The 26,486-nt window shown below is 35.3% G+C and overlaps 1 protein-coding gene across 1 annotated transcript; it reads left to right on the top strand.

Annotated features, from left to right (window-relative positions):
* Positions 1-432: 432 nt before the first annotated feature.
* MNS1 (meiosis specific nuclear structural 1) lies at positions 433-26,334 on the top strand. Its single transcript, XM_055319635.1, has 10 exons — positions 433-497; positions 1,618-1,839; positions 4,947-5,074; positions 12,822-12,924; positions 15,401-15,630; positions 16,365-16,581; positions 16,685-16,792; positions 22,757-23,014; positions 24,694-24,819; positions 26,200-26,334. Exons 1-10 carry the CDS (start codon positions 495-497, stop codon positions 26,290-26,292), a joined length of 1,488 nt encoding a protein of 495 aa, XP_055175610.1. The 5' UTR covers positions 433-494; the 3' UTR covers positions 26,293-26,334.
* Positions 26,335-26,486: the final 152 nt, after the last annotated feature.

Consider the following 26,486-nt stretch of genomic DNA (forward strand, 5'->3'; position numbering starts at 1 on the left):
CAAAGTTTACCAACAGCATCCGTTGGGGGTGGCGGTGAAGGCGCCTCCGAACACACTACCCCCAGTGCCTCCCGGTTACCAGCCAGGGGGCCGGTGACCATGCCTCCTGCCGCTCAAGATGAAGCTAGTCATCAACTCACATGGACCGTGTATTGAGGGCACAGGATACTCTTTTTTAAAAAATTTTATTCGTGAGAGACCCAGCGCCCCACTAAACTGCAAAGAGCTCGCGGCAGCACGCGGGATCCGAACTTCCCGCGCGTCTCTTAGACCTGGAGCCGCAGCGTCCCCGCCTGCCCCCCAAAAAGCTCAGTGCCGATTGGCTCCTGCTGCGTCCAATGAGAGGCCGCGCCTGCGCCGGTGGGCCGGGCCCCGCTGGGGGCGGGGGCAGTTGCCAGGAAACGGCGTAAACAGCGGCGCTCCCAGCCGGCCCCTGCTCTGGCCGCGGGAGGTGGTGGCCGCCGGAGCCCGAGAGGGGGACTTTATCTGCCAAGATGGTGAGCCGCTTGTTTGTCTATTGATTTAATTGTAGTATTTGGAGCCAGTCTGCATCTAAAAAAGGGATTCGGAGGTGCCTATTCTGAGCAACAAGTGGGAAATTCGTTCAGTTTGCTTTCAGAGGCCTCGTGGGCTATTGTTTCAGCGACGCTAGCGGTGGCTTCCGACCTTTTTCAAATGTTCCTCAGACTCTATTACATCTGCCCGGTGAAAATCTTGCTTTCCATATTTCTGGAAATTTGGGAAAAGATCAAGAACGTTGAACGAAATAGTGGGGAAAAAAAAGTTTGGGAGAGAACAAATGAATTAAGTGGCAGCGGTTAGGGCGGCCCGGGTGGCCCAGCGGGTTAGCGCCGCCTTCGGCCCAGGGCCTGACCCTGGGGTCAAGGGATGCGGTCCCGCGTCGGGCTCCCTGCATGGGGCCTGCTTCTCCCTCAGCCTGTGTCTCTGCCTCTCTCTCTGTGTCTCTCATGAATAAATAAATAAAATCTAAAAAAAAAGTAGCATCGGTTGACTTATTAAATCTGTATTAGGAAAACCTGACCAGCTTCTGAGCGGCACTTTCTGGCCAAGGGTAAGGGAGGCGCTGGGGGGAATGAGGAGAGGAGGCCTTCTCTGTGCTGCGGTTGAGAGCTAGGTCTGTAGAGCTGACTGCGGGTCTTTGAATCCCAGTATGCTATTTAAGTTTTCGAGGAACCTTGGGTAAAGTTGCTTTTACTTTTCACGTCTCATCTAGAAGATGGGGAGTAATAAGAGAACTTTATAGATATATCAATATATTTATCTACCATGCGTACATTTTTTTATGTTACATTTCTCTGAATTTAGGAAGGAAGCCAAACGCCCTTTATTTATTACTGTTTCCTATTTTTGTACCTGGAGCTTACAAGGTATACTTTTTTTTTTTTTTTTTTTTTTTAAGATTTTATATGTTCACGAGAGACACAGAGAGCCTGATGTACGGGACTGAATCCCAAGACCCCAGGATCACGGACTGAGTCAAACGCACAGGTTCACCCACTGAGCCACCCAGCCATCCCTACAGCGGTATACTTTTAAAAATCAGATTTTGGAATACCAAACTATGTGTGCTTTTTTTTTTTCTTTCTCCCATTATAGGCTTCTAGAAGGCGAGCCTTGAGCTTCAGTGAAAGGCATCAGAAATTAGTAGATGTAAATTACGGCAAACAATTGCATGTCCAATCACTAAGAAAGATAGAGAATACTATCAAGGACCGGGTGGTGCATCATGAAAATGATGACCGCGTGGAGCGCAAGAGATTCCTCAGATTATTACAGAACGAACAATTTGAGTTGGATATGGAAGAAGCCATTCAAAAGGTACATTGTCTTATTCATTTTGACATTTTTTTCTTCATTTTCTCCTCGGAAGTGATAAAAACCAACTGCTGATACTGGAATTGAGTAGATAGATAATAGCAGCAAAAGTAAAGGATGCCTCATTGTAGGTCAGCCCAGTGTAGTGGTAAAGAGCTGGGTTTTTGGAGTTAGACTTTTATGACTTTAAATCCTAGTATCGCTGTACCTAAGCAAGCTCTGGAACCCTCGGTAAATTGATTTTACTTTTCTGCTTCATCTCTAAAATGAAAATTATAATAGTATTCATTTTGTAGGATTGTTTTAATAAGGAGTTAATACATGCAAAGCACTTGGAATGGTGCCTGTAACAGAGTAAGACTCAGGGTTTGGTTTTGTTTTTCATAAATACGAAATCCATAATTACTAACTTCCACAGTTTTGTTCATATAAGTAAAATTTGGTTGCTTTCCATAAAATATGAAAGAAAAAATTTAAGAGTAGCTTTTCTGAATTTACTAAGATTAAAAATATTCATTCAATAGTAGAAAATGAACACGTATATATTGGATATGAATTAGGTACTCATTTTTGATCTTGAAATACTGCCTTGAATTCATGTACAGTATGTATATAACTTAAAATATGGAGATAATTTTTCTGTGGAAACTTCTAAATATTTTAAAGGATGAGGGTGGTATAAAAGGGAGACCAAAATATGAAAAAAGTGTTCTGATATTTAAGTACTTTTTGAGTTCCTGCTGTATGTTAAACATTTTGTAGGATATTGGAATGGCAAAAGCAACTTTTAAAAGTGGTATCCGTCCCTTTGAATTCCAAATTCATAAGGCTTAGACATAATTTTTCAGCTCTGAACAATAAGATCCTAGAGATCAGATATTTTTTACTATGCTTTTTATTATTTTTTCTTTAAAGTCCCAGATGTCATGTCACCTCTTTCCAGTATACTTCAGTATGCATCTTATAAAATATAGATATTTTCTTACATAGTAGTAGAATAATGCCACTATCTCACCTAATAGAATTAACAATAAATTCTAGGTATCATTTAATGCCATTCCATAGTCAAGTTGTTATGATTGTGTCAAAATCTGCTTTTACAGTTGGTTTGTTTTCTTGGGATCCACACAAGGTTCATACAGTGTATTTGGTTGTTATGTCTATTACTTTGAATTCTTTATTCGGTAGATTATTTATCTCTGTATCATTAAGGTATTCTTATGATATTCTGTCTTATTCTCTCATCTGGAACATAGTTCTCTGTTTCTTCATGTTGTTTGGCTGTTGCCCTGAATTAGGCAAAACAGCTACTCCTTTCAGTCTAGAAGAAGTGGCCTTGGAGAGGTGATGAAACTTCTCATTCACCATTGATTAGTTCTTGGTCGTCTCTTGAACCTTTGTGATTGTCTAAACAGTCTGATTTATTCTATATATGTTTCTGTTGCTGAGGGTGTGCCAAGACCTGTCAGAGTTCCAAGGGGAGGAATCTTATTCACCTAAATTCAGGCTGAATGGAAGGTTAATCGATTGTAACAAATATACCACTTGGTGGGGGATATTGATAGTGAGGTAGAGCAGTGCATGTGTGTGGGCAGTGGGAACTCTATTATTTCTGCTCAGTTTTGCTGTGAACCCAAAACTGCTGTAAAAAATATCTGTTAAAATAAAAAGTCTTGAAACTAGATGGTGATGGTTGTTGCACAACACTGTGAATGTACTAAAAACCACTGAGTTGTGAATTGTGAAGGTTGAATTTTATGCTATGTGAATTAAAGCTCAATTTTAAAATAAATAACGTGTTCCAAGACCATTATATACATGGGATCAAACAGTATGTAATCTTCTGGGATTGGATTGTTTCACTCAGCTCAATTCCTAGAAAGTAATCCAGGTTGTTGCTAGTGTCAGTACTTCATTCCCTTTAGCCACTGAGTAGTATTCCATGGTATGGATGTACCACAGTTTATCTGCCTATTCACCCATTGAAGTATGTCTGTTTATTTCCAGTATTGGCTATCTTGAATAAATCTGCTGTAAACATTTGGGTATAGGTTTTTAAATAAACATAAGTTTTCATTTCTCTGGGCTAAATGCATTAAGAGGGCTGTAATTGAGTCATATAGTAATTACATGTTAGCTTTATAACAAGCTACTGAACTGTTTTCCAGAGTGGCTCTGCCATTTTACATTCCCACCTGGCAATATGGGAGTAATGCAAGTTTCTCACCAACATTTGCTTTTGCCACTATTTTTTATTTTAGCCATCCTAATAGGTTTGTAGTGATCATTGTAATTTTAATTTGCATTTCCTTATGGCTAATGTTATTGAACATCTTCTCATGTGCTTATTCCTTCCAAATACAGAAGTTAGTCAAGCCTCTAGATCTTTCTACCATTTTATAGCAGATACAAAAGAGAAACAAGTTGAATGCTATCCTGGGGAAACAGTCAAATTCAGAATGTGGGAGATTCTGTGGGCTACATATTCTAATTTCTACAACAAATTAGTGGCTTGGGGAAAAGTATATATATTGGATAACTGTTACAGAATGAAAGAGACTTAAGAGAAATAATAACTAAATGCAACATGTGGACCTTATTTGGATTTTGATTGAAAAAGCAAACAAAAAGTATCTTTGAGACAATTGGGAAAACCTGAGAATGGACAAGGTATTATTCCTTACTAAGGAATTACTCTTATTTAGACATGCTAATGGCATGGTTGTTACATAAGATGAAATTCTTATCAGTTAGGGATTAATACTGAATTATTTATATAGTAATGACATATCTAGGATATATTTTAAAATAGTCTAGCAAAAAAAGAACTAAGAAAAAAATGAAATTGGAGTGGAAGAATAGAGAAAGAAGATTGGTAAAATATTGATAGTTCTTGAAAGTGATGACTGCCTGAGGGTATACTTTAATCTTCTTCTTACTATTGATGATGCTTGAAATTTTCCATGGTAATATATCAGGAAAGTACTTATTGATATAGTATTTTGTATTTAAAAATAAAACACAAGTGTTTGTTGCTCTCAAGCCTTGATGAAAGAAAAATCTGATTCTAGAGGACAAATAACTAAAGTTACTTCTTAAAAAAAATTCAGGCAGAAGAAAACAAAAGATTGAGGGAACTCCAGCTTGAACAAGAAGAAAAATTGGCTATGGAATTGGCAAAACTAAAACATGAAAGTCTAAAGGATGAAAAGATGAGGCAACAAGTAAGAGAAAACAGGTATCTTGGTTTTTATAAGTTTCATTTACTTTGTCTTTGCTTTTATGTAATGCTTAGCACCTAAGAGTGAAATATACTTCTTTCTATCATTGCACTGAGTTAATATTTTGTCTGGAAACATTTATTGCTTTAAATGCTATATTTATTCATTTGAGAAAAGAAGTTATATTCAAAGAAGTAAAGTGTTTAAGGTGAAAATAAATAGCAATTTTTTCTCTTTCCTCTAAACATAGTTTTTTTTAAATGACCTAAAAAAAAAAAAAATAGACTCATGAGGGGCACCTGTGTGGCTCAGTTGTCTTAAGTGACTTTGGCTCAGGTCATGATCTGAGTCCTGGGATTGAGCCCTGTGTTGGGCTCCCTGCTCATCGGGGAGTCTGTTTATCCCTCTGTTCCCCTACTCCACACTTGTGTGCTTTCTCTCAAATAAGTAAATAAGTAAAATCTTTAGAAGAAATAGACTCATGAATCCTACTCTGAAGTGAGACCTTAGGAAATACATAATTAAATTTTCTACCTGGACATAAATTTCTTACAGCATTTCTGGAAAGTGGCTGGTCAGCTATAGCTCTAGCTCTCTAGTGATTGGGATAGGAACTTCTTTTTTCATTCAGTCCTAACTTTGAATAATCTTTTTTTCCCTATTGTTTCAAAATTAATTTCCCTATGACTTTCATGCATTTATCTCACTTCTGCTATCTGATGAAAAACATATTTAGTTCTTATTTAGGATATCTGTTCATATTTCTGAATCCCCTAGATGTTTTCTTCTATAAGTTACATATCCTTCATTTGTTGCCTATATAATAAGGTTTCAAGCTTCTTCACCATCCTGGTTTTCTTCTGTAGATGTAATTTACATAATTATTCCTTAATAAAATATTGACTTCATAATTATGTATAATGCTCCAGGGTACTGCTTATTATCCCTAGTAGTGGGACTGTTAACCACATTGTTAACCACATTGTTCTAAAATATGTTTCTTCATGTTACCGAAGATGGATTTGCTTTTTAGGAACAGCCATGTCACACTGTTGATTAAAACTTAGGGCTCACTAAATGCCCATCCTATAGTTATATAGTTGAATATAGTAGCAATTTACTTTGATAGTTGATACATATTATCTTAACTGAGCCAGACTTCTGTAGGATATTATATGACCCCTGGGTTAGCTTCAGGGATTTTGAGCTTCATTAAATTATGTTTGACAAATGTACCCATTGTATTTTTCTGTGTCTACAACTTTTACCAAATTCTTTAAGAGATTACTAATGCCTAAAGATTTAAAATTGCCACTAATGTCTTCATATTGTTCTAGTTGCAAACTGTCTTTTTGAATATTAATTCTCTGATCATTGTTAGCTATCCCTCATGGGTTTATGTTATCTGAAGATGAAATAAATATTTCATCATGTATTTGTCTAATTCACTGATCTAAAAATTAAATAGACAAGGTGATTCAAATAAATGCTGTCTCTGAGAACAGAGTATCTGGAAAAACTATAAAAGTGAGATCTGGAAGAGGAAGGAAACCAGAATGGTGAGTTGGCATTTGTAGCTACATTTCTCCTGGAGGTTCTGCTGATTCTAGAAGTATGGCTGAGAGTTAAGAACTGAAGCAGAGCTTAGCCAATAAGTGAATCGCAAGGTGTTCAACATCATTTTACAAGTCTTATGCTCAAGATTTGGGTATTTTAGTGTCTGCTTTACTTCACTAATACACAGTTCAATTTGATTTTATTAGATAGAAACAGATGAAGAAATAATGTGGAATATATCCAGAATACAGCACAGAGAGACAAAAGGGTAGAAAAATAAGAAAGAAAACTTATAAGAGATAAGGGCCATGATGAAAGGTTCAAACAGATGTATAACTTTAGTTCTGGTAATAGAAATAAAAGAGGATGATGCAGAAGCAGTATTTGAAGAGGTAACTGCCAAGAATTTCCAAAAATGGTAAAAAATGTAAAGCCACAGGTTAAAACACAACACATGATGAAAACTATACCTATACTTATCCTAGTCAAAGTTTTGAAATCCAGCAATAAAGAAAACCATGAAAATCACAAAAGCAGCTCCACAAAAGACTTACCTTCAAAGAGCAGCAATAAGAAGTATGACTAGATTTTGAAAGCCAATAGTGAAAATTAAAAGACTGTGGATTTAAAGGGCTGAAAGAAAATAATGGGCCATCTAGAATTCTATACTTTGTGAAAATGTTCTTCAAACTTAAGGCAAAAGTCATTCAGTTGGGTACGTTTTCTTTTTTCTTTTCTTTTCTTTCTTTCTTTTTTTTTTTTTTAAAGATTTTACTTACTTATTTATTCATGAGAGAGAGAGAGGCAGAGAGAGAAGCAGGCTCCATGCAGGGATCCTGATGTGGGACTCGATCCCCGGTCTCCCGGATCACATCCTGGGCTGAAGGCGGCAGTAAACCGCTGAGCCACCAGGCCTGCCCTAGTTGGGTACGTTTTCAAATAGAATATGCTGCTTTTCATCAGTGTCAAAACTAGTAATTCCACCCCTAAATAGATACCCACAAAGATTGAAAACTGAACCTTAATCAGATATTTGTACACTAATGTTTAATGCAGCATTATTCATTATTCACAATAGCCAGAAAGTGGAAACAATCCAATGTCCATCAACAGATGAGCAGATAAACTCTGGTTTATATATGCAGTAGAATAACATTCAGTTATGAAAAGGAATGTAGTTCTGATACATGCTACAATATGGCTGAACCTTGAGAGGAATATATTAAGTAAAATAAGCCAGACGTAAAAGGATCAATACTGTATAATTCCACTTATGTGAAATAACTAGTACAGGTAAATTTATAGAGACAAAAAGTAGTTAGAGGTTACCAGGGGCTAGGGAAAGGGAGGGATGGGGAGTTAAACAAGCTTAAACAAGTACACTGTTTCTGTTTAGAGTGATGCAAAATTTTTGGAAATAATGGTAGATGGTTGTAGAACATTGTGAATGTAATCAACACCACAAAACTGTGCACTTAAGATAGTTAAAAATGGCAAATTTTTGTTTTATTGTATTTTACCGCAATAAAAAAGTTATAGAATTAAAAAACCCCAAAAATGGGGTTTAGCTAGAGCTTTTATTCAAGAGTAATTAATAATCAGAATTACTATTAGAAATGAAGGTTCCAGCTGGAATTATTAGAAAATGATCAGCAAATTTCAATCTGGAATGATTATAAAGAGGATGTAGAAGAACAATAAGAGCAGAAACAAATACATTAGAATATAAGCATAAAGTAGAATCAAAGCCAAAAATTGTGCCTTTATTTTTTATTTTTATTTTTTTCTATAAAATCGTGCCTTTAAAGAGGCTAATAAAATTGATAAAATTGATAAATGTAAAAGAATGCACAAATAACCAATTTTAGGGATGGATGATAGCATATCACTATAGATCATACAAATATTTGCTAGATATTGTGAACAATTTGATAGAAATAAATTTGAATATTTAGATAAATTCATAAAAAATTTACCAAACTGATGGGCACAAGTAGAAACAGAAATCTAAGTGTTTCTATAACTTTCAAAGATATCTGTAATTAACTTTGTTCACAAAGAAACAAAGTTTCTAGGTTTGGCTAGGTTTGGTGAATTTTACCAAACATTCAAATAATAGCACCAGTCTCGTATAGTTTTGCAGAGTGAGACAAGAGGGAACACTTCCCGATCAGTACCTCAATAGGATTAAAAAAAAAAATAGATGAGTTTTTCTCTCGAATTTAGCTACTGTAATCTGAAATTAATATCAAATCCAGTGGCATGTGAGAAAGATATATCTGACTATTTTAACTTATTCTAGGAATACAAAGTGACTTAGCTAGAAAATCAATAAGTGTAATTCATTCCATTAATAAAATATAATAGAAAAACTGTATGAGCAGAAAAAGCCAATTGATTTAAATCAGCATTACTCTAAGATTAAAGGATTAGCAAATTAGGAATAAAATGGACTTTATAGTAACATCATACTTAATGGCAAACATTAAACACTTTACCTCTACTAGAAAGACAGGGATGCTTGCTATAATACCTTCTATTAACCATTGTATTGGACATACTAGCCAGTGCAATAAGTCAAGAAAAGTAAATGAAAGGTGTTAGGATTGGCAGTATAGAAATAAAACTTTCATTATTCCCAGATGATATGATTGTGTATGTAGAAAATAAAAAAGAATCTATGTATGAATTATAAGTTCAGCAGTGTTGTTGGATGTGAAGTCAATATACAATATTAGGTGTTTTCTGTGAATTAGCAACAATTAGAGAATGAAATTTTAAAAATTATTTGTATAAGAGCATAAAATTTTTTTAAAAAGAGCATAAAAAATAAATACCTAATGAAATAGATATAAAACCTCAACACTGAAAGAAAACAAAAATAAACCATTACCAATAGAGTTTTTAAAAACCTAATTGGAAGGATATACCATGTTTATTGAAGACCCAGTATTGTAAATGTACCAATATTCTCCAAGTTGAGAATAATCAATATTCTCAGTATAATAATAATAATTATTATAACAATTATTTTCAGTATAATCCTAATCAGAATCTCTGCCAGTATTGTTTATTGTGACATTTGACAAGCTGATTCTAAAATGTATATGGAAATGCAAAGTACCAAGAATGGCTAAGATGATCTTTAAGAAGCCCAAAATTGGTGATTTATTCTCTAGGATATGAAAAATTATTATAAAGCTACAATAATTTAGATAGTGTGGTTTTAGCACAGCATAACAAATGGATCGATGGGATAGAATGGAGCAGATCTTCTCAACCAGAAAATTTAAACCCTAATGGTCCAAGGTATCCTTTATCTGTAACGAATTAATTAACCTCCTGTGGATCTAAAACAATACCAACTATATACCATCTATGAGAAAATTAAAATGTAGCTACTCAGTCTTCTGCAGGATTTAATTCCCTTATGGGACCCCAGTTGAGGAAGGGTGGAATACATTCAAAAACAGATCTATGCATAGATGTACACTTAAACCTTGTGACACTGCAGAACATTGTCACTGCCCTGGTACTGCACAGCATTCAGAAATGGACATTTTTATAAAATAGTACTGGATCAATTCAATAGCCATATATACAAAAATGAACTTGATTTTTACCTCACAGTACACACAGATATCAATTCTTGAATGATTATAGTCTAAAAGTCAGTGGCAAAACAAAGTTTTGAGAGACTAATAAAAGAAAATACCTTTATGTCTGTGCAGTAGGCAACATTTCTTAAAACATGACACAGAAGTCATTGACAATGAAGAAAAAGATTGATGAATTAGAATACTTCTCTTCATCTAAAGAAACCACTGTGAGAGTAAGTATAGAATGGAATGAAATATTTGCAATTTATATAAGCAACAAGAGACTTGTGTTAAGAATATATAAAGAACTTTTATGCGACAATAAGAAGTAGACAATTTAGTCTAAAATAGGGCAAAAATTGAACAAAAACTTCACAGAAGATACAGAAATGGCTCAAACGTGAAAAGGTCTGTTTCATTTTAATAATAGGGAAACAAATTAAAACCCCAATGATATATTACACACTCACAAGAGTGATGAAACAAAAAAGAATGATGAGACTGGAAAGTGTGGCTGGGATGTATAGCATAGTGCTTAAGCACTATGAGTGTAAATCTGTACAAAGCATTGGAAAGCTGGCATTTTCTACTACATTTGAACACAGCCTTACCCTGTGACTCAGAAATTTCACTCCCCAGGTATATATCCAACAGAAATGTGTGTGTATTTGTTCTTCAAGTGAAGGTCATTTATTTGCATGTTAGTTTTTTAAATTTGATGCACTTTGTTTTGGAGAGGTAATATAAATTGTGATTGGGTTCATACATTGGTTTACAAATATTAATACCTAACTCCAACAAAAACCCTTGTAAATATACAGGGGCCCTCTTAGAGTTAAATATGTAGAGTAACCTGGAAACTTAATCCTCATTTATATTATTATTTTTATGAAAGAAAGCAATTTTTTAAAGGATTTCATTTATTCATGAGAGACACACAGAGAGAGGCAGAGACATAGGCAGGGGGAGAAGCAGGCTTCCCTGCAGAGAGCCTGATGTGGGACTCAATCCCAGGACCTTGGGATCACAACCTGAGCTGAAGGCAGATGCTCAACCAATGAGCTACCCAGGTGCTCCGAAAGAAAGCAGTATTGTGTCATACATACTGACACCTACAATAGTAAGGGCAAGAAGAACACATCACAACACCAATACCTCTCTCTTCCCTTAGTCATGATGACTGTCTCTTTGAAGGTATAGGGTACTTGTAAGTTGTTGGGTGTGTGCCTGTGTTCTAGTAAGAATTAAGGTGTGTTGGGGGCACCTGGGTGGCACAGTCCATTAAGCTTCCAACTCTTGGTTTCAGCTCAGGCCACGATCTCAGGATCATGAGATAGAGCCCTGCCTCAGGCTCAGGCTCAGCAGAGTCAGCTTCAGATTCTCTCTTCCTCTCCCTCTGCTCTCCCCACCTCTCTAAAATAAATGAACCTTTTTTTTTTAAGATTTATTTATTTATTTATGATAGACAGAGACACACACAGAGAGAGAGAGAGAGGCAGAGACACAGGAGGAGGGAGAAGCAGGCTCCATGCCGGGAGCCTGATGTAGGACTCGATCCCGGGACTCCAGGATCGCGCCCTGGGCCAAAGGCAGGCGCTAAACCACTGAGCCACCCAGGGATCCCCTGAATCTTTTTTTTTAATGAATTAAGATGTGCATCTAAGTAACATCTAAAGACCCTTCCAGCTCAGAATTCTTATATTCAGAATTATGTCTGGCACATTAAAATGAAAAGTTGTGTATAGCGTATTGTTTTCCACTATAGTTAGGGAAAGGGTAGATTCAAAAGTAGCTCAGAGATTTTCTGGGGCAGTCTTCATTTTTAACAGATCAGTAAACAAGCCCAGTTACCTATGAAGGATAACTTATTTTTTTTTATAGTTACTGGAGTTACACTCCATCATCATCATCAAAAAATAGTTACCATTTATAGAGTGTTTACTGTGTAACAGGTACTTTTCTAAGCTTTTTAAATACATCAACTAATTCCCATAGCTACCCCTTCTACAGATAACAAAACTGAGGTACAAAATTTAAGTAATTTGCCCTAAACCGTTCCACTATCGTTCTTTTTAGCTCGATAGCATTAGTAGTAGCTGGACGGAAATTTTAACTAGTATTGATAAACCATCTTCTCTCAGTCACACAGTGGCAAAAAAGATTTTATAGTGATGATTATTGAAAATAAAAGAGTTGTTTTGTCTGGAAAATTAATTATAATGTCTCATTTCATATGCATTCTGATTTTTCTTTGGGTGAAGGGAGGAAAGGATATTGTTTTCAAGGTATTTAATAATATAAATATCTTTTACACATTTAGAAGTTTTTTATTTTAAATACAGACTTTTAAAATAGTAAAAGAGGGGGCAGCCCCGGTGGCTCAGCAGTTTAGCGCCGCCTTCAGGCCAGGGCGTGATCCTGGAGACCCAGGATCAAGTCCCACGTCAGGCCCTGCATGGAGCCTGCTTCTCCCTCTGCCTGTGTCTCTGCCTCTCTCTTTCTCTCTCTGTGTCTCTACTAAATAAAATCTTTAAATAAATAAATAAATAAAATAGTAAAAGAAATATGGTCCTCAATTTTAAATTTCTGTCTCTTTTTTTTTAAACAGTATTGAGCTCAGAGAATTGGAGAAGAAATTAAAAGCAGCTTATATGAATAAAGAAAGGGCAGCTCAGATTGCAGAGAAGGATGCCATTAAATACGAGCAAATGGTAATCATGTTTCTGTCATTATGTTTTCTATATTTTTACCTTCATTTAGAAAACCAAAAATAGACCAATTTTTTCAAAATTGTTGCATACTATAAAGAATTTACACTGCTAGTTTTCTTAAATACTTTTATACTTCTCAGATACTTAAGGTACAGGAACTCCTATATTATTTAATAGTGAGCCTTGTCTAATTTCATGTTAGAGTCTTTCAGAGACACAAAGAATGAGGTTGCTGTTTAGAATGAATAGCTATACTCAGTAGGTCTGAGCATTTCTTGTGTTCTCTGATTATTCTTTGACAAACCAATGTAATAACATTTTGTACTTGTAAATGTTTTAAAAATTAAAGTGTTTTATAATTTTAGGTGGGAAACTTTCCTGTTTTATAAGTAGCTATCTCTTCTTCTATTTCTCTCTATTTTTATACCCTTTTCTAACTTCTAACATACTGCCAAGTTCAGGGCAAGAATTACTCTTGAACAAAGGAGTTTCAGACACACTGACCAGTGGTGTTTTATGGTAAATGTAGAATAGGGTTTATTGGGTTAACACTTAGAAGCAGGGTGACACCATCACTTGAGCTTTCATGGTCCCACAGAAAGGCTAGATGTAGATGAAAAGGTCTGATTGCAATATTACATGGTCTTGTAAGTTCTCTTCTCATAGTTCTCTATTATTATGTAGAACATTTTGGTGGTAGCATTTCCTCTCTCCTAGATCCCTTTCAAAGATGTTGTACAGCTATTAAAGAGAGGAGGCCCAGGTAAATATTCTGACTTTTAAAGTTGGCCTGAATATATTATATGTTAAAAATAAAAAAGCAAGCTGCAAACAAATCAAGTTGGAGAGTAATACATATCACAAACCATTTTTATTTTTTAAAACTTGTACCTGTATATCAACCTATGTGTATATATCAACACACACACATATGTTCACACACACACACAATTAGAGGAGTAATATCAAAATACTTAACCAGTGCAGTGCAATATGGGCATCTAATATGACGAGATGCTGAGATGCTGGCCATAGTGATGTGTCTGTGCATGTGTGTTATTAGTATGAGGGTCACACAGCATGCTGGTGACCGAGATCACCTTTGGTGTGGCAGGTTACAGGAGAGCACAGGAGATTTGGTTTCCTGAGCCATGTAGTTCTTTTCTACCTTTGCAGAGATAAAGTAGAACATAAACAGTATACTTTTTGACTAGTAGCTTATAGTTTTATCCTGATAATTGAGGTTTCTCAAAGCAGTTGTACATTTTAATCTGACTCCTGAAAGAATTGCTGCTATTTTCTAAATAAAATTGGTCCACAAAAATTAAACTTAAATAGTCCTGGGACTTCACTAGGTGTTGAGATATCTAGGTACTAGTTTGGGCTCTGTCTCTCTGAGCTTTAGCCTTATCTGTGAAATGAGAATGTTGTATTTCTATAAGTGTATGGCAATGTGAAAAACATAAATATTTTTGTCATTTCACATTTTTTTAAAGAACCTAATACAGCATGTGGTAAGAAAATAGAAGCAGAGAAAGAGTTGGTCAAGCTATATTAATAGTGTATATGGTAAAGGCATCAATTAGATCAGGAATGGCACTCAGCATTCATATTTTAATCTGTTTCTTCTTGCCTATTTGACGCCATTAACCATTCTAGCATTTAGATTGTGCCATCATAATGGCAAAGAGTAATAAAAATGGCCTCAATATATATAATTGACAAATTGTTTTGTTAAGTGATTTCAAAATGCTCAAAACAAATAAGAGGTTTAACCTAATTAAGAAGCAAGATTTCTCTAACTCAGAGGGAATGGTCTTGAATGAATGAATTAAAAGCTACAAAAAACAGGCGCAGTGGTATATATGACTCTTTAAAGATTATAAAGGACATTTAATAAATGAGAAATGAGAGACTTCAAAGGCCAATGGCAAGAAAGTTTAGACTGGGAGAAACATTAAGAGTGGTTCAGAGCTGTTTAATAGTAGACCTGTCTCAAAAAGAGTACCATCCTTGATGTAAATGGTAGCTGATACACAATGGAGCTAAAAATTGCCTCTATCAACTTTTAAATAAGAGAAAAAGATAACCATTGCTTTTTAAGCACAGTGTTAATAAAGTCCTTCTAATTTTATTTGCTGTTTTTCAAATGTGGAGTTATCAGTTATCCTGTATTTCCTTCAGACCTACTTGAAGGAATGGGAAGGCCTCTTTAGGGTTTGACTCATCATTTAAACCCTTCAGGTGACAGTAACTTTCCTTAGCTTTTAACCTTGACGGATGAAAATATTTTATGCAATAGGCTTTATAATATTCCATTTTGTCTGTTTTGAAAGATTCTATGATACTGTGCTCATTTCAAATGTAATTACCAATATCGCTGGGTTTAGATCTATCATTTTTCTACTGCTTCATCTGAAAATGATATTCTTTTGAATATTTGAAAATGGAAAGATGAATTTTATCCTAATAACAGAAACGTGATGCTGAAATAGCCAAAACCATGATGGAGGAACACGAGAGAGTAATAAAGGAAGAGAGTGCTGCGGAGGACAAACGAAATAAAGTAAAAGCACAGTATTATCTGGACTTAGAGAAACAACTTGAAGAACAAGAGAAGAAAAAGCAGGAAGCATATGAGCAGTTATTAAAAGAGAAACTCATGATTGATGAAATTGTTAGGAAAATCTATGAAGAAGATCAATTGTAAGTTTATCCCAGCTTCTTTATATGCCTAAACATTGAGATTTGATTTATCTTAGGCTTGTTGTGAAGATGTAAAGCAACTAAACAGTGCCTAGTACATAGTAAGTCCTCAGTAAATGTTACAATCACATGAACTGAGATCAACTCCTGTTTATCTTCGTAAGCATGATAATTATAACAAATGCTTACTAAGTAACAGAATGATTAAACCTTTGTTTTTCTTAAATATGCTCGTATCATGTCAGAGGACTTCTGATCATTTCTTTGCTAGACAGCTGAGTGTAATGTAAACAGGTTGTTGGCCTTTCTAAAGCGAGATGCATAAAACTTCACTAATAGGTTAGAGAAAAGTTAGAAGTAGTATTTTACTTACAAGATTCATACCTGTCATGTTTAGTGGCACATAGTGTATACTCAAAATGTTTGTGATATGAATGAATGAATAAACTATAAGTAGAAAAGCTGTGAAGTGCGATTGCCACTCAGGTCATGACCTAAGGGTTATGAGATCAAGCCCCATGTCAGATTCCGTGCTCAGTGGGGAGTCTGCTTGAGATTCTCCTCCCTCTCTCCCTCCCCCTGCTTGTACTCTCTCATTCTCTTTCTCTCATTCTCTTTCTCTCTCTCAAATAAATAAGAAAAGCTGGTTTTCCCATATTATTGTCAATTGAAGGAAATGACACATTTTTCAATATTATTTGTTACTTTAAAACTGCACTATTATTACTTTTTAGGGAAAGACAACAAAAGTTAGAAAAAATGAATGTAACTCGAAGGTATATAGAAGAATTTCAGAAAGAGCAGGCTCTGTGGAGAAAGAAGAAGCGTGAGGAGATGGAAGAAGAAAACAGAAAAATCATAGAATTTGCCAATATGCAGCAACAAAGAGAAGAAGATCGGATGGCAAAAGTTCAAGAAAATGAGGAAAAAAGGCTACAGCTTCAGAATATGGTATTAAAATAATTACTTCTTTAACATTGGAGAAATTCTGAAATACTTATTAATAGAATTTGCTTCCCATTAATGTTTGTGTGTTTCTGTAAAAATTTATTAGCTGACTCAGAAATTGGAAGAAATGCTGCGGCAACGTGAAGATTTGGAACAAGTGCGACAAGAATTATACCAGGAAGAACAAGCTGAAATGCATAAGATGAAACTAAAAGTAAGTTTTGGATATGGAAAGGATTACTAACATAGAGAAGAATATCATTTTCAGATGAAGCAGTAGAAAAATGATAGATCTAAACCCAGCCATATTGGTAATTACATTATGTGTAAATAACATAAACATTACAATTAAAAAATTTCAGGCTGGATAAAAAAGCTAGACTTGGGCAGCAGTTCACAAACTGCATAAAAAGTGTGATTCAGTTGTGTTATCTATAAGAAACACAATTTAAGTATGAAGACATATAGTTTAAAAACAAAAGGATGGAGAGAGATATACTAAACACTAATCAAAAGCAAGTTAGGGTGAAATCAACATGTTAATAAGGTAAATTCATGTAGAGAATATAACAGCCCTAAAGGTGGATGAATCTAAACAAAGATTCAAAATGCATGAGGTAAAACTGAAAGGAGAAAAAGACAAATCCATAATTATAGTTGAAGATTGCAGTATTCCTTCTCATTAGTGTATAGAATAGTCAGAAAACCACAGGATACAGTGTTAAAGAATATAAAAAAACTTGATCTCAAGATGACTTGCCAATTTTCTAATTTGGTTGTTTGTACATTTATTGTAGAGTTTTGATAGTTCTTTATGTATTCTAGATGCTAGTCCTTTGTCAGATGTGTAGGTTTACAGATATTTTCTCTTAATCTGTCTGTAGCTCATCTTTTTGTCTTCTTAACAGGGTTTCTCTCAAGCAAGTGTTGTCAGTTTCTATGAGGTCCAACTTACCAATTTCAATTTTTATAGATCGTAATTTGACATCTATTCTAGGAAGTTTTTGCCTAGATCCTGAAGAATTTTTTTTTTCTAAAATTTTTTTACTTTTATATCTGTGACCCATTTTCAGTTAATATTTTACATAGGGTATAAAAAGAAACTGAGGTCAAGATTTTTGCTTTTAGATGTTCAGTTGTACCATATCATTTGTTGGAAAGATTTTCTATCCTACATCAAATTGCTTTTACAACTTACTAAAACACAGTTGAGTATATTTGTATGGGTGTGGGTCTGTTCCTGGGATCTCTGTTTTGTTCCATTGATCTATGTATTTATTCCTTCACCAATACAACATAGATTACTGTAGCTATATAATAATTCTTCATATTTGCTTTAGCCTTTCTATATATATTTTAGAATAATCTTATCTTTAAAAAAATAGCCTTCTTGGGACACCCAGGTGACTCAGTGGTTGAGCGTCTGCCTTTGGCTCAGGGCGTGATCCTGGGGTCCTGGTATCGAGTCCCATATTGGGCTCCTTGCATGGAGCCTGCTTCCCCTGTCTCTGCCTCACTCTGTGTCTCTCATGAATAAATAAATAAAATCTTTAAAAAAAAAAAAAAAAAAAAGCAAAAATAGCCTTCTTGGTTTTGATAGGAATTGCATTAAATCTAAGTATCAGTTTGGGGAGAACTGACATGTACACTACGTTGAGTCTACCCGTCCATGAACGTAGAATGATTCTCCATTTATTTAAACCATCTTTGAATATTTTCCTCAGTTGTAGTTGTAGTTTTCAGCATACAAATCCTGTTAGTGCTTTGTTAGATTTAAGTATTTCTTTTTTTTTAAGCAATTGTAAATGCAATTTTAGTTTTAATTGTAGTGTCCACAGATTCATTTTTAGTGAATTAACTTTTTTATGCTTATCTTGTATCTCACAATTTTGCTGTATTCACTTAGTAACTGTAGGACTTGTTTTTCCCTATATAGCCAGTCATGTTTTCTGCATATAAGAACAGTTTTCTTTCTTTCTCATCTGTATCTGTTTTATTTCTTTTTCTTGTTTTTTTGTACTGGCTAAAACTTCTAGCATTGGCTACCACTATGCTGGATAAGAGTGATGAGATAGACATCAACTTTCTTTGTTGCCTATCTTAGGGGAAAGCATTCTGTTAATTGTAGTTTGTTTTGTAGATAGATGCGCTTTATTAAGTGGAAGATGTTCTCTTTTCCTGTTTTTGAAGGTTTTTATCATGAAGGGATGTTAAATTTTATCAAATGCTTTTTCTGCATTTATAGAATAAGATCATGTGCTTTTTCCTCTTTACCTTGGTGGATTACATTGATTTTTTGAATACTGAACCAGCCTCGATTCACTGAAATAAATCCCACTTTGAATAGGTGTATAATTCTTTTAATATATGGCTGGATTATTAATGGCATAAAAGAATGTTTAGTATGTACATGTCTTTTTTAAAAAAAACTTAATGTAACTCATATATATATATATATATATATATATATATATAATATCAAATTACCCAAAAAATTAAGAATAAAATGATGGATGAAGGCATAACAGGTATATATAAACAAATGGAAAGCAGATAGGCAAGGTCATCATCAGATAAGTAGAACATCAAATGAATCCCAGATATCACAGATGAAGGGTATAATTGATAATGAAGGTTCCAAAGAATAAACATTTAACTTTCTATCAGACATTGCATTGAAGTATGTAACTTTAGAAGCTATTAAATCTCTAAAGAAAATTTACCAGAATAACCAAGGAGAAATGGTGCTTAACACCACTATATTTTCATCTTCTAACTGAAAGTCTGAAAATATTTTTTTCAATCATTATTGGTTGAAGAGGAAATTTGCCGGTTAAATTTAAAGGATGAGATTACTACATATCAAAATCTTAACAGATTTATAAAACTGATCTCTGAGGCAATCGATTATTAAACAAGAAATATTGGTAAAATTTATCTAGGCAGCCAACTCAGTAACTTAGAAAAACAAGACAAATTCAAGTATGAGGCAATAATATGGAAGGAAATCATAAAGATACAAGTGGAAATTTCCTGAAAGTAAGGAAAATACATTAGCATAATTAATCCGATTACTTAGTATTGGGGGACAAGGATTTTACTCTGGAAAAACATACTAAAGAAGAAAAGCAAACCAAAACAAAAAGGACTAAAGGGTCCATAAAGGAAAAAGATTAGAAAATAGTGAACAGTGGAACACCTGGATGGTGCATTCAGTTGAATGTCCAACTCTTCATTTTGGGTCAGCTAATGATCTCACGGTTGGGAAATGGAGCTTCACTAGGCATGAAGCTCAGTGTAGAGTCTGCTTAAGACTTACTCTCTCCCTCTCCCTTTGCCCCTCCTCCATCCCTGCGCACATGTGCTCTCTCTTAAATAAATCTTTTAATTTTTTAGATTCATTTATTCATGAGAGACAGAGAGAGGCAGAGACATAGGCAAAGGGAAAAGTAGGCTCCCTGTGGGGAGCCTGATGTGAGACTCAATCCCAGGACTCTGGGATCATGACCTGAGCTGCAGGCAAACCCTCAAGCACTGAGCCACCCAGACGTCCCTAAGCAAATCTTTTTATTTTTTTATTTTTTAAAAAGATTTTATTTATTCATGAGACACAGAGAGTGAGGAGGCAGAGACACAGGCAGAGGGAGAAGCAGGCTCCATGCAGGGAGCCGGATGCAGGACTCGATCCCAGGACTCCGGGATCACGCTCTGAGCTAAAGGCAGGCACTCAACCACTGAGCCACCCAGGCATCCGTTAAATAAATCTTTTTAAACAAATAGTGAAAGGATCATTCAATTGTATACTCCTAAAATGGGAAGATAATTTAATGTACAATATTCTGCATTAAAAATATGGTGATTTCAAAAATGGAAAAAGATGAAATAAAATTACTAAGGATATATCATATGAAAAGCTTTTGATGCCCTGCCTCATACCCTCTTATTCCCACCTTTGATTTCAGGGACAGCTGTGGGGAACACTCCTGAGAGCTTATACTGACTCTGTTGACAGCTTTCCAAAGTGTGGCAGTGTTGGTGGGGACAGGGAGTTAACACCCTGTGGGGCATCCCTCAACCAACAGGGGACAGAGATTAAAGGATGAATGCTTCTTCCTGTCAGCCTGGGGACAGACCTGAAAGATGCTCCATGCATTCCTTACAAGGTCCTGGCAGGATTCACCCACAGCTGCCCACATAGTAACCAGTTCAGTGATGCACCCATGTGTTGGCTTTTCTTCCTTCCCTTATTTCTCTCTGCTTGACGCTCACTGCTGCTTCCTGAGATCTCCCTCTCATAAAAAATGTATATACAAATATTTGTAAAGGGCTCTGCTTTCAGAGGAGAACCCAGACCAAGATACCTCTGAAAGTTTCCAGGCGTAGAGTAGTTTTTATAGCAAAGTATTTCAAACCTTCAGTGAATAGCTATTTCTTAAACAACATTATGGGATGTAAAATTATGTGGTTTATATTATACACACACACACACACGTATAAAATCCTGACCCAGACAGGATAAAGAGTACAGAATACTTTTCTAGTCAAAAAAAATATAATCAATTGTGTTTTGTTTTGTTTTGCTAACACTTCCCTGATTTTTAGCCAGATGTCTTTACCAATGATTGGATAATACTAAAATTTGTATGGTAGATGGATGCCAGAAATGTCAATAGTTCATTTGGTTCAATGTATGTTTTCTGTGTATATGGTATTATGACAAGCTCCAGAGGAATTCAAAGCTGAGACAGTATCTGCCTTCAGTGAGCCTTCTGACTGACTTCTATACAATACATGGCAGATGAACACAAACTATAAAATCATAAAAAATACTGTGCCTAGCATCCCAAGGAAAAACAATATATATAATATATAAAATAATATAAAAATGTGCCCTCTAGGAATTTACTCTTAGTGAGGAGATAAAAGACATGGGAATATGAAGTAAAATTAAATGATGGGAAAATTAAATGGTATCAGAGGCCCAGATGTGGGAATTGAAGTAATTGGAAAAGACTTTCTGGAGGAGGCAGGATTTGAACAGATTAGATAAAGTGAGGAAAAAGAGGTTGAATATTCAAGATAATGAACAAAGTTATTATAACTGATGTTTCAGATTGACTCACTTAAAACCCACTCCTGTCCTTTTTGTCTCAAAAAAGACTGTAAAGTTAAAACCACATTTCCCTTCTTTTAGCTAGAATTCTTCATAGGACCTAGGCTATCTTCAAAGTTATCACTTCACCTCAAGATGTGAAGATAGAAGTGAGCAGTAAAATTGCAGTCACACGTGGAAGACTGGGGCATTGAGAGTAGCTTTGGTAGTTACTGCCATGGAACTTGAGCCACGATGGTTAACCAAAGATAGATGGGAACCAAGATGGCAGCTGCTTCCTGGCCCTGTTGGAGGTTCTTTCTCTGCCACCTGTTGGCCTGTAGTAAATCCCTTATAGTTTGTGTTAACTGTAAGAGCCCTGACCACACAGCTGTTGTTAAGGCAGTATTTCGAATGCCTTAAGGATAATGGCTTGCCTCCTGGAAATTGTGTTAGAATTAGGTAAGGTTGGTTACAGTTGAGAAGGAATTAAAATTTACATCAGTCCTAACTGGTTGGATGATAAAGGAAAAATAGTAAAATGTTATTGATAGAATCTAGGTGTTAGGTAGATGGGTGGTCACTGTAAACATTTTTCAGTTGTGTTTGAAATTTTTCATAATAACATGTTAGGAAAATTAAAGCTTATAGGAAAAGAGTTTAACTGCTCTAAGTAAACTTGAATTTCCCCCAAAAACTTGTGATTATCATTTCGAGATTATTCTGAAAAATACTATCAGTGATTTGAACCAAAGTTTCAGGCAAGATTCTAGAATGATTCATAGTCGGTACAGATTTCACAGAGCACAGATTTAATAACCCCAGGTGTGCAAAAAAAGTTTTATCAGCTCCTTCCAAAATATATACAAATTAAAATTTAAAAATAAGTCAATCAAAACGTAACATGTCCTTTATCCAAACGAGTTTTAAAAAGATGGGGAAAAGTGTTATCTGGAAGAGGTTTAATTTTTCAGTTTTATTTCATATTGTAACACTGTGCTCAACCAAACTCTCTCCACCCTTTCATTATAAATCTGCTGCAAAGAAACAGTTACTGAATTAATGTTTATATGTATTGTTGTTTAGGAGGAAGCAGAAGAGAAATTGAGAAAGCAAAAGGAGTTGAAGCAAAATTTTATAGAACAAATGGCCCTGAAGGAACTAGTACTCCAGGCTGCCAAAGAGGAAGAGGAGACCTTTCGAAAGGCTATGCTCGCAAAACTTGCTGAAGACGATCGGATAGAACTGATGAATGCTCAGAAACAAAGAATGAAGCAACTAGAACACAGGAGGGCTGTGGAAAAACTCATTGAAGAGCGTCGCAACCAGTTCCTTGCAGACAAAGTAAGAAAAACTGTTGCGTCTTTTTTGTTATTATCACTGAGCAACAATCAGCTCATCTGCTCCTCCACTAAATGTTTAACTGAGACCTTTATATGTGCCAGAGGTGGTTAGGTATCTGTTTACTAATTATATGGTATAGATATTTCTGACCGTTTACTAATGCATCGAGAATATATTGATGCTTTCTATGTACTGGATACTGGTTGGTTGGTTTTGAGAACATAAATACAACCAAGTCCATGATATCTATGGGTTTATGGTCTTGGTTAAAGAAAATATATAAGAACAATCATTATAAAGATAGGCCAAGTACCTGTGATAATAATTATAAGGTGTGGGGATCTTAGTATGGTAGAGGGGACACATCATGAATGCACTGGATGCTATTTTAAGGAAAGTGGTCTTTATGCAGGGGGACCCGGTGAAGAATTAAGAAATCTAGGCAGCCTGGGTGGCTCGGCAGTTTAGCGCTGCCTTCAGCCCAGGGTGTGATTCTGGAGACCAGGGATTGAGTCCCACGTCAGGCTCCCTGCATGGAGTCTGCTTCTCCCTCTGCCTGTCTCTCTCATGAATAAATAGATAAAATCTTTAAAAAAAGAAGAAAGCTACATAAGTTCTGCACTTGGCAAGATGACTTGAGTAGGGGTATTGGGGGTAGACATAAGGGGAGTAAGACTGGAGACAGGGAGTCCAGTTAGGACATTACTATAGTTAAGTCCGTGATAGGCAGAGAAAGCCCATGCAAATGGAGAAGGGGCCTGTCCAAGAGATACACTTGATGGGGCTTGGTGACCAGTTAGGTCTGGAGAGGTGAGATCAGGATTATAGCTGCTGCTGCTACTACTAAATAATACTATTGCTTCCATCTTCAGTGAGTGAGTAGGTGAGGTCCTAAAGAAAACAAAAATAGATTTCAAAGGGGCATGTAATTCCATTTTGTCCACATTAATTTTGAGGCCCCAGGGAGATTTCTTAGTTGGAAATGTAGATTTAAGAGAGAAGGAACTAGATTTGTGCCTTTGGACACATCGATTTGTCAGTTTCATTCATAAGCCTGAAATAATACTTATATAATCTGCCTCACTAGATTGTTGTGCTTTGAGAACCAAGTAAGATAACATGTGTTTTATAAACATAAACAGCTCTAAATATGAAGAGTACAGATTAGGCATATGATATTTTAAAATATTAATAGAAGTGGTAGTGATAACCACTAACAGTTATTGAGTGTTTACATGTGTCATTCACTATTCTAAGTCCATTAAAAGCAAAGTGATAACCTTAAACTTTCAACCCTTTGAGTTAGGTACTATTGGAAACTAAGGCAGAGGGAGATTATATATATTGCTCAAAGTTTCACAGCAAGTAAATGGCAGAGCTGGGATTAATAATTAATAAAGTGATGATCTTTTCCTGTATGGGTAGACAGGAAGAAAAGACTTGATTAAATATAAAATTATACTAAGAACACAACTCTTAAATCTGTAAACATTTATAGAATTTGGTAGCTGTAATTTGCTAATTGTGCAATTTAGTTGACCCATGAATAGCACAGGTTTAGGGGTGCTGACACTTCCTCCCCAACCCCAGTGAAAAACCCACATACACTTTTGACTCCCCCAAACTTAACTAACAGCCTACTGATGACCAGAATAATAATAATAAAATTTTGTTTCCAGCAACGTGAACTGGAAGAATGGCAGTTGCAGCAAAGACGACAAGGATCCATTAATGCAATTATTGAAGAAGAAAGACTAAAACTTCTTAAAGAACATGCTACAAAATTACTAGGATATCTCCCTAAAGTAAGTGAGATTTAACTCAAGGTATAATCTTCCTGTCCTCTAATAGCAGGGAAAATACATGGTAATTAGGATTTCAGGGGGCCTGTGTTTCACTTAGTTCTGGCGTTACAAAGTAGCAGTGGGATGTTAGGCAGTCATTGACCTCTGTCTCTAAAATGAGAGCATTGGTCTTGAACTTTCTTAGAAGTATACACTAGATTTCCTGAATTTATATTCTAGAATTTTTTTCTTCCCTTTTGGTGTAGTAAGTCTAAAACTAAACTACCCTAAAGCAGTTGTGATACTTTGTACACCAAAATTGATAATACGCAGGAAACTCTTGTAATTGGAAACACCGCTAATAGACACCTGCTTGAACCAAGTCCGAGACAGATTTGCTGTATGATGAATGAGAGGCTATAAGTAGGTAGTAGGCAGCTTGTTTTTTTAAAAGCACTTCCAAAAGATAACATTTTCATGTATAAGTGGTGAGATACATTCTGACTATAAATGAAGTAACAAATAAGTTTCATAAACCATGTAAACATCTGGATGCTTGTAAATACGATTTCCATCCTTCAAATATAGACATGTCATTTGACTTTTTATTCATTTGGAAGAACTGGTGCTTATTTTGTGTTCAATGCAGTGCTCAGGAAGGAAGGAGAAAGGGAAATGAGTAATTATTGCTTTTCCACAGGATGTTATAGTCTAACTGGTTGATAGGATTAATGAATATGAAATGATGTATTAATTTAAAAACAAGACTATAAATTCCAGAGAGTCTGGGATTTAGAGATTTTTAAAAGGAAATAATTGTAGAGATGGGGGAGAGTCTAACAAACCTAATAATTCTCAAATGACCTGAATTATTCTTTAGCTCCTTTAAATTATATAAGTAAATATTTAAGAGCCTTTTATATATAGTATAAGGGAAAAGAAAAGTAAATAAAAGCTTGGAGATTTTCATAGGGCTTGTTTAAATGGTGTAACTCCAAGCCTGGAGACTTTCCTAGAAGATTAAATGTTAGCTGATCAGTCCTTGAGTGGAGGCAAGAGTCAATCCCATGCACGAACCTGGCAAAGCTCAGTCTCTTTACCCTGACCTCTCTCTCATACCTTAAATTTTTTCTCATTCAGCCAGTGCAGGCAGTGGTGACAAAGAGCCCAGATTTGTATTACAAATTCTTACACTGGAGCTGAAAGATATATCAAACTAAAGAATATTTAATATAATTTTCAAAGAATAGTGTTATTTTTCATAAACCTATTAAATAGATTTCATTATTTTGGCGATAACTTCACAAATTTGTAGTCTATGTATTTGTTAGTCTTAAAATTTAGTGAAGTGCTCTGGTATTCTGGTATTTCAAGTAACCCACAAAAATTTTTTTCTTGTAGGGAGTTTTTAAAAAAGAGGATGATATCAATATGCTTGGTGAAGAATTTAGGAAAGCATATCAGAAAAGGAGTGAAATTTGTGGAGAGAAATGATACCATCAAGATTTGGTAAAACCCAGATTGTTTTTACCACTAGATGTCACCATAACTTTTGTTTTATGGATTCACTATCACTGAAATGTAATCTATTTTTGTAAACAGTTGTTTTCTAATTAAAAAATTACAGAATATTTTTTAGCTACAAAATTGCTTTTAGACAAACTCTTGTTCTTGAAATGGTAATTTGA

The sequence above is a fragment of the Nyctereutes procyonoides genome, unplaced genomic scaffold, assembly GCF_905146905.1.
Source record: "Nyctereutes procyonoides isolate TBG_1078 unplaced genomic scaffold, NYPRO_anot_genome, whole genome shotgun sequence".
Lineage (NCBI taxonomy): Eukaryota > Metazoa > Chordata > Mammalia > Carnivora > Canidae > Nyctereutes > Nyctereutes procyonoides.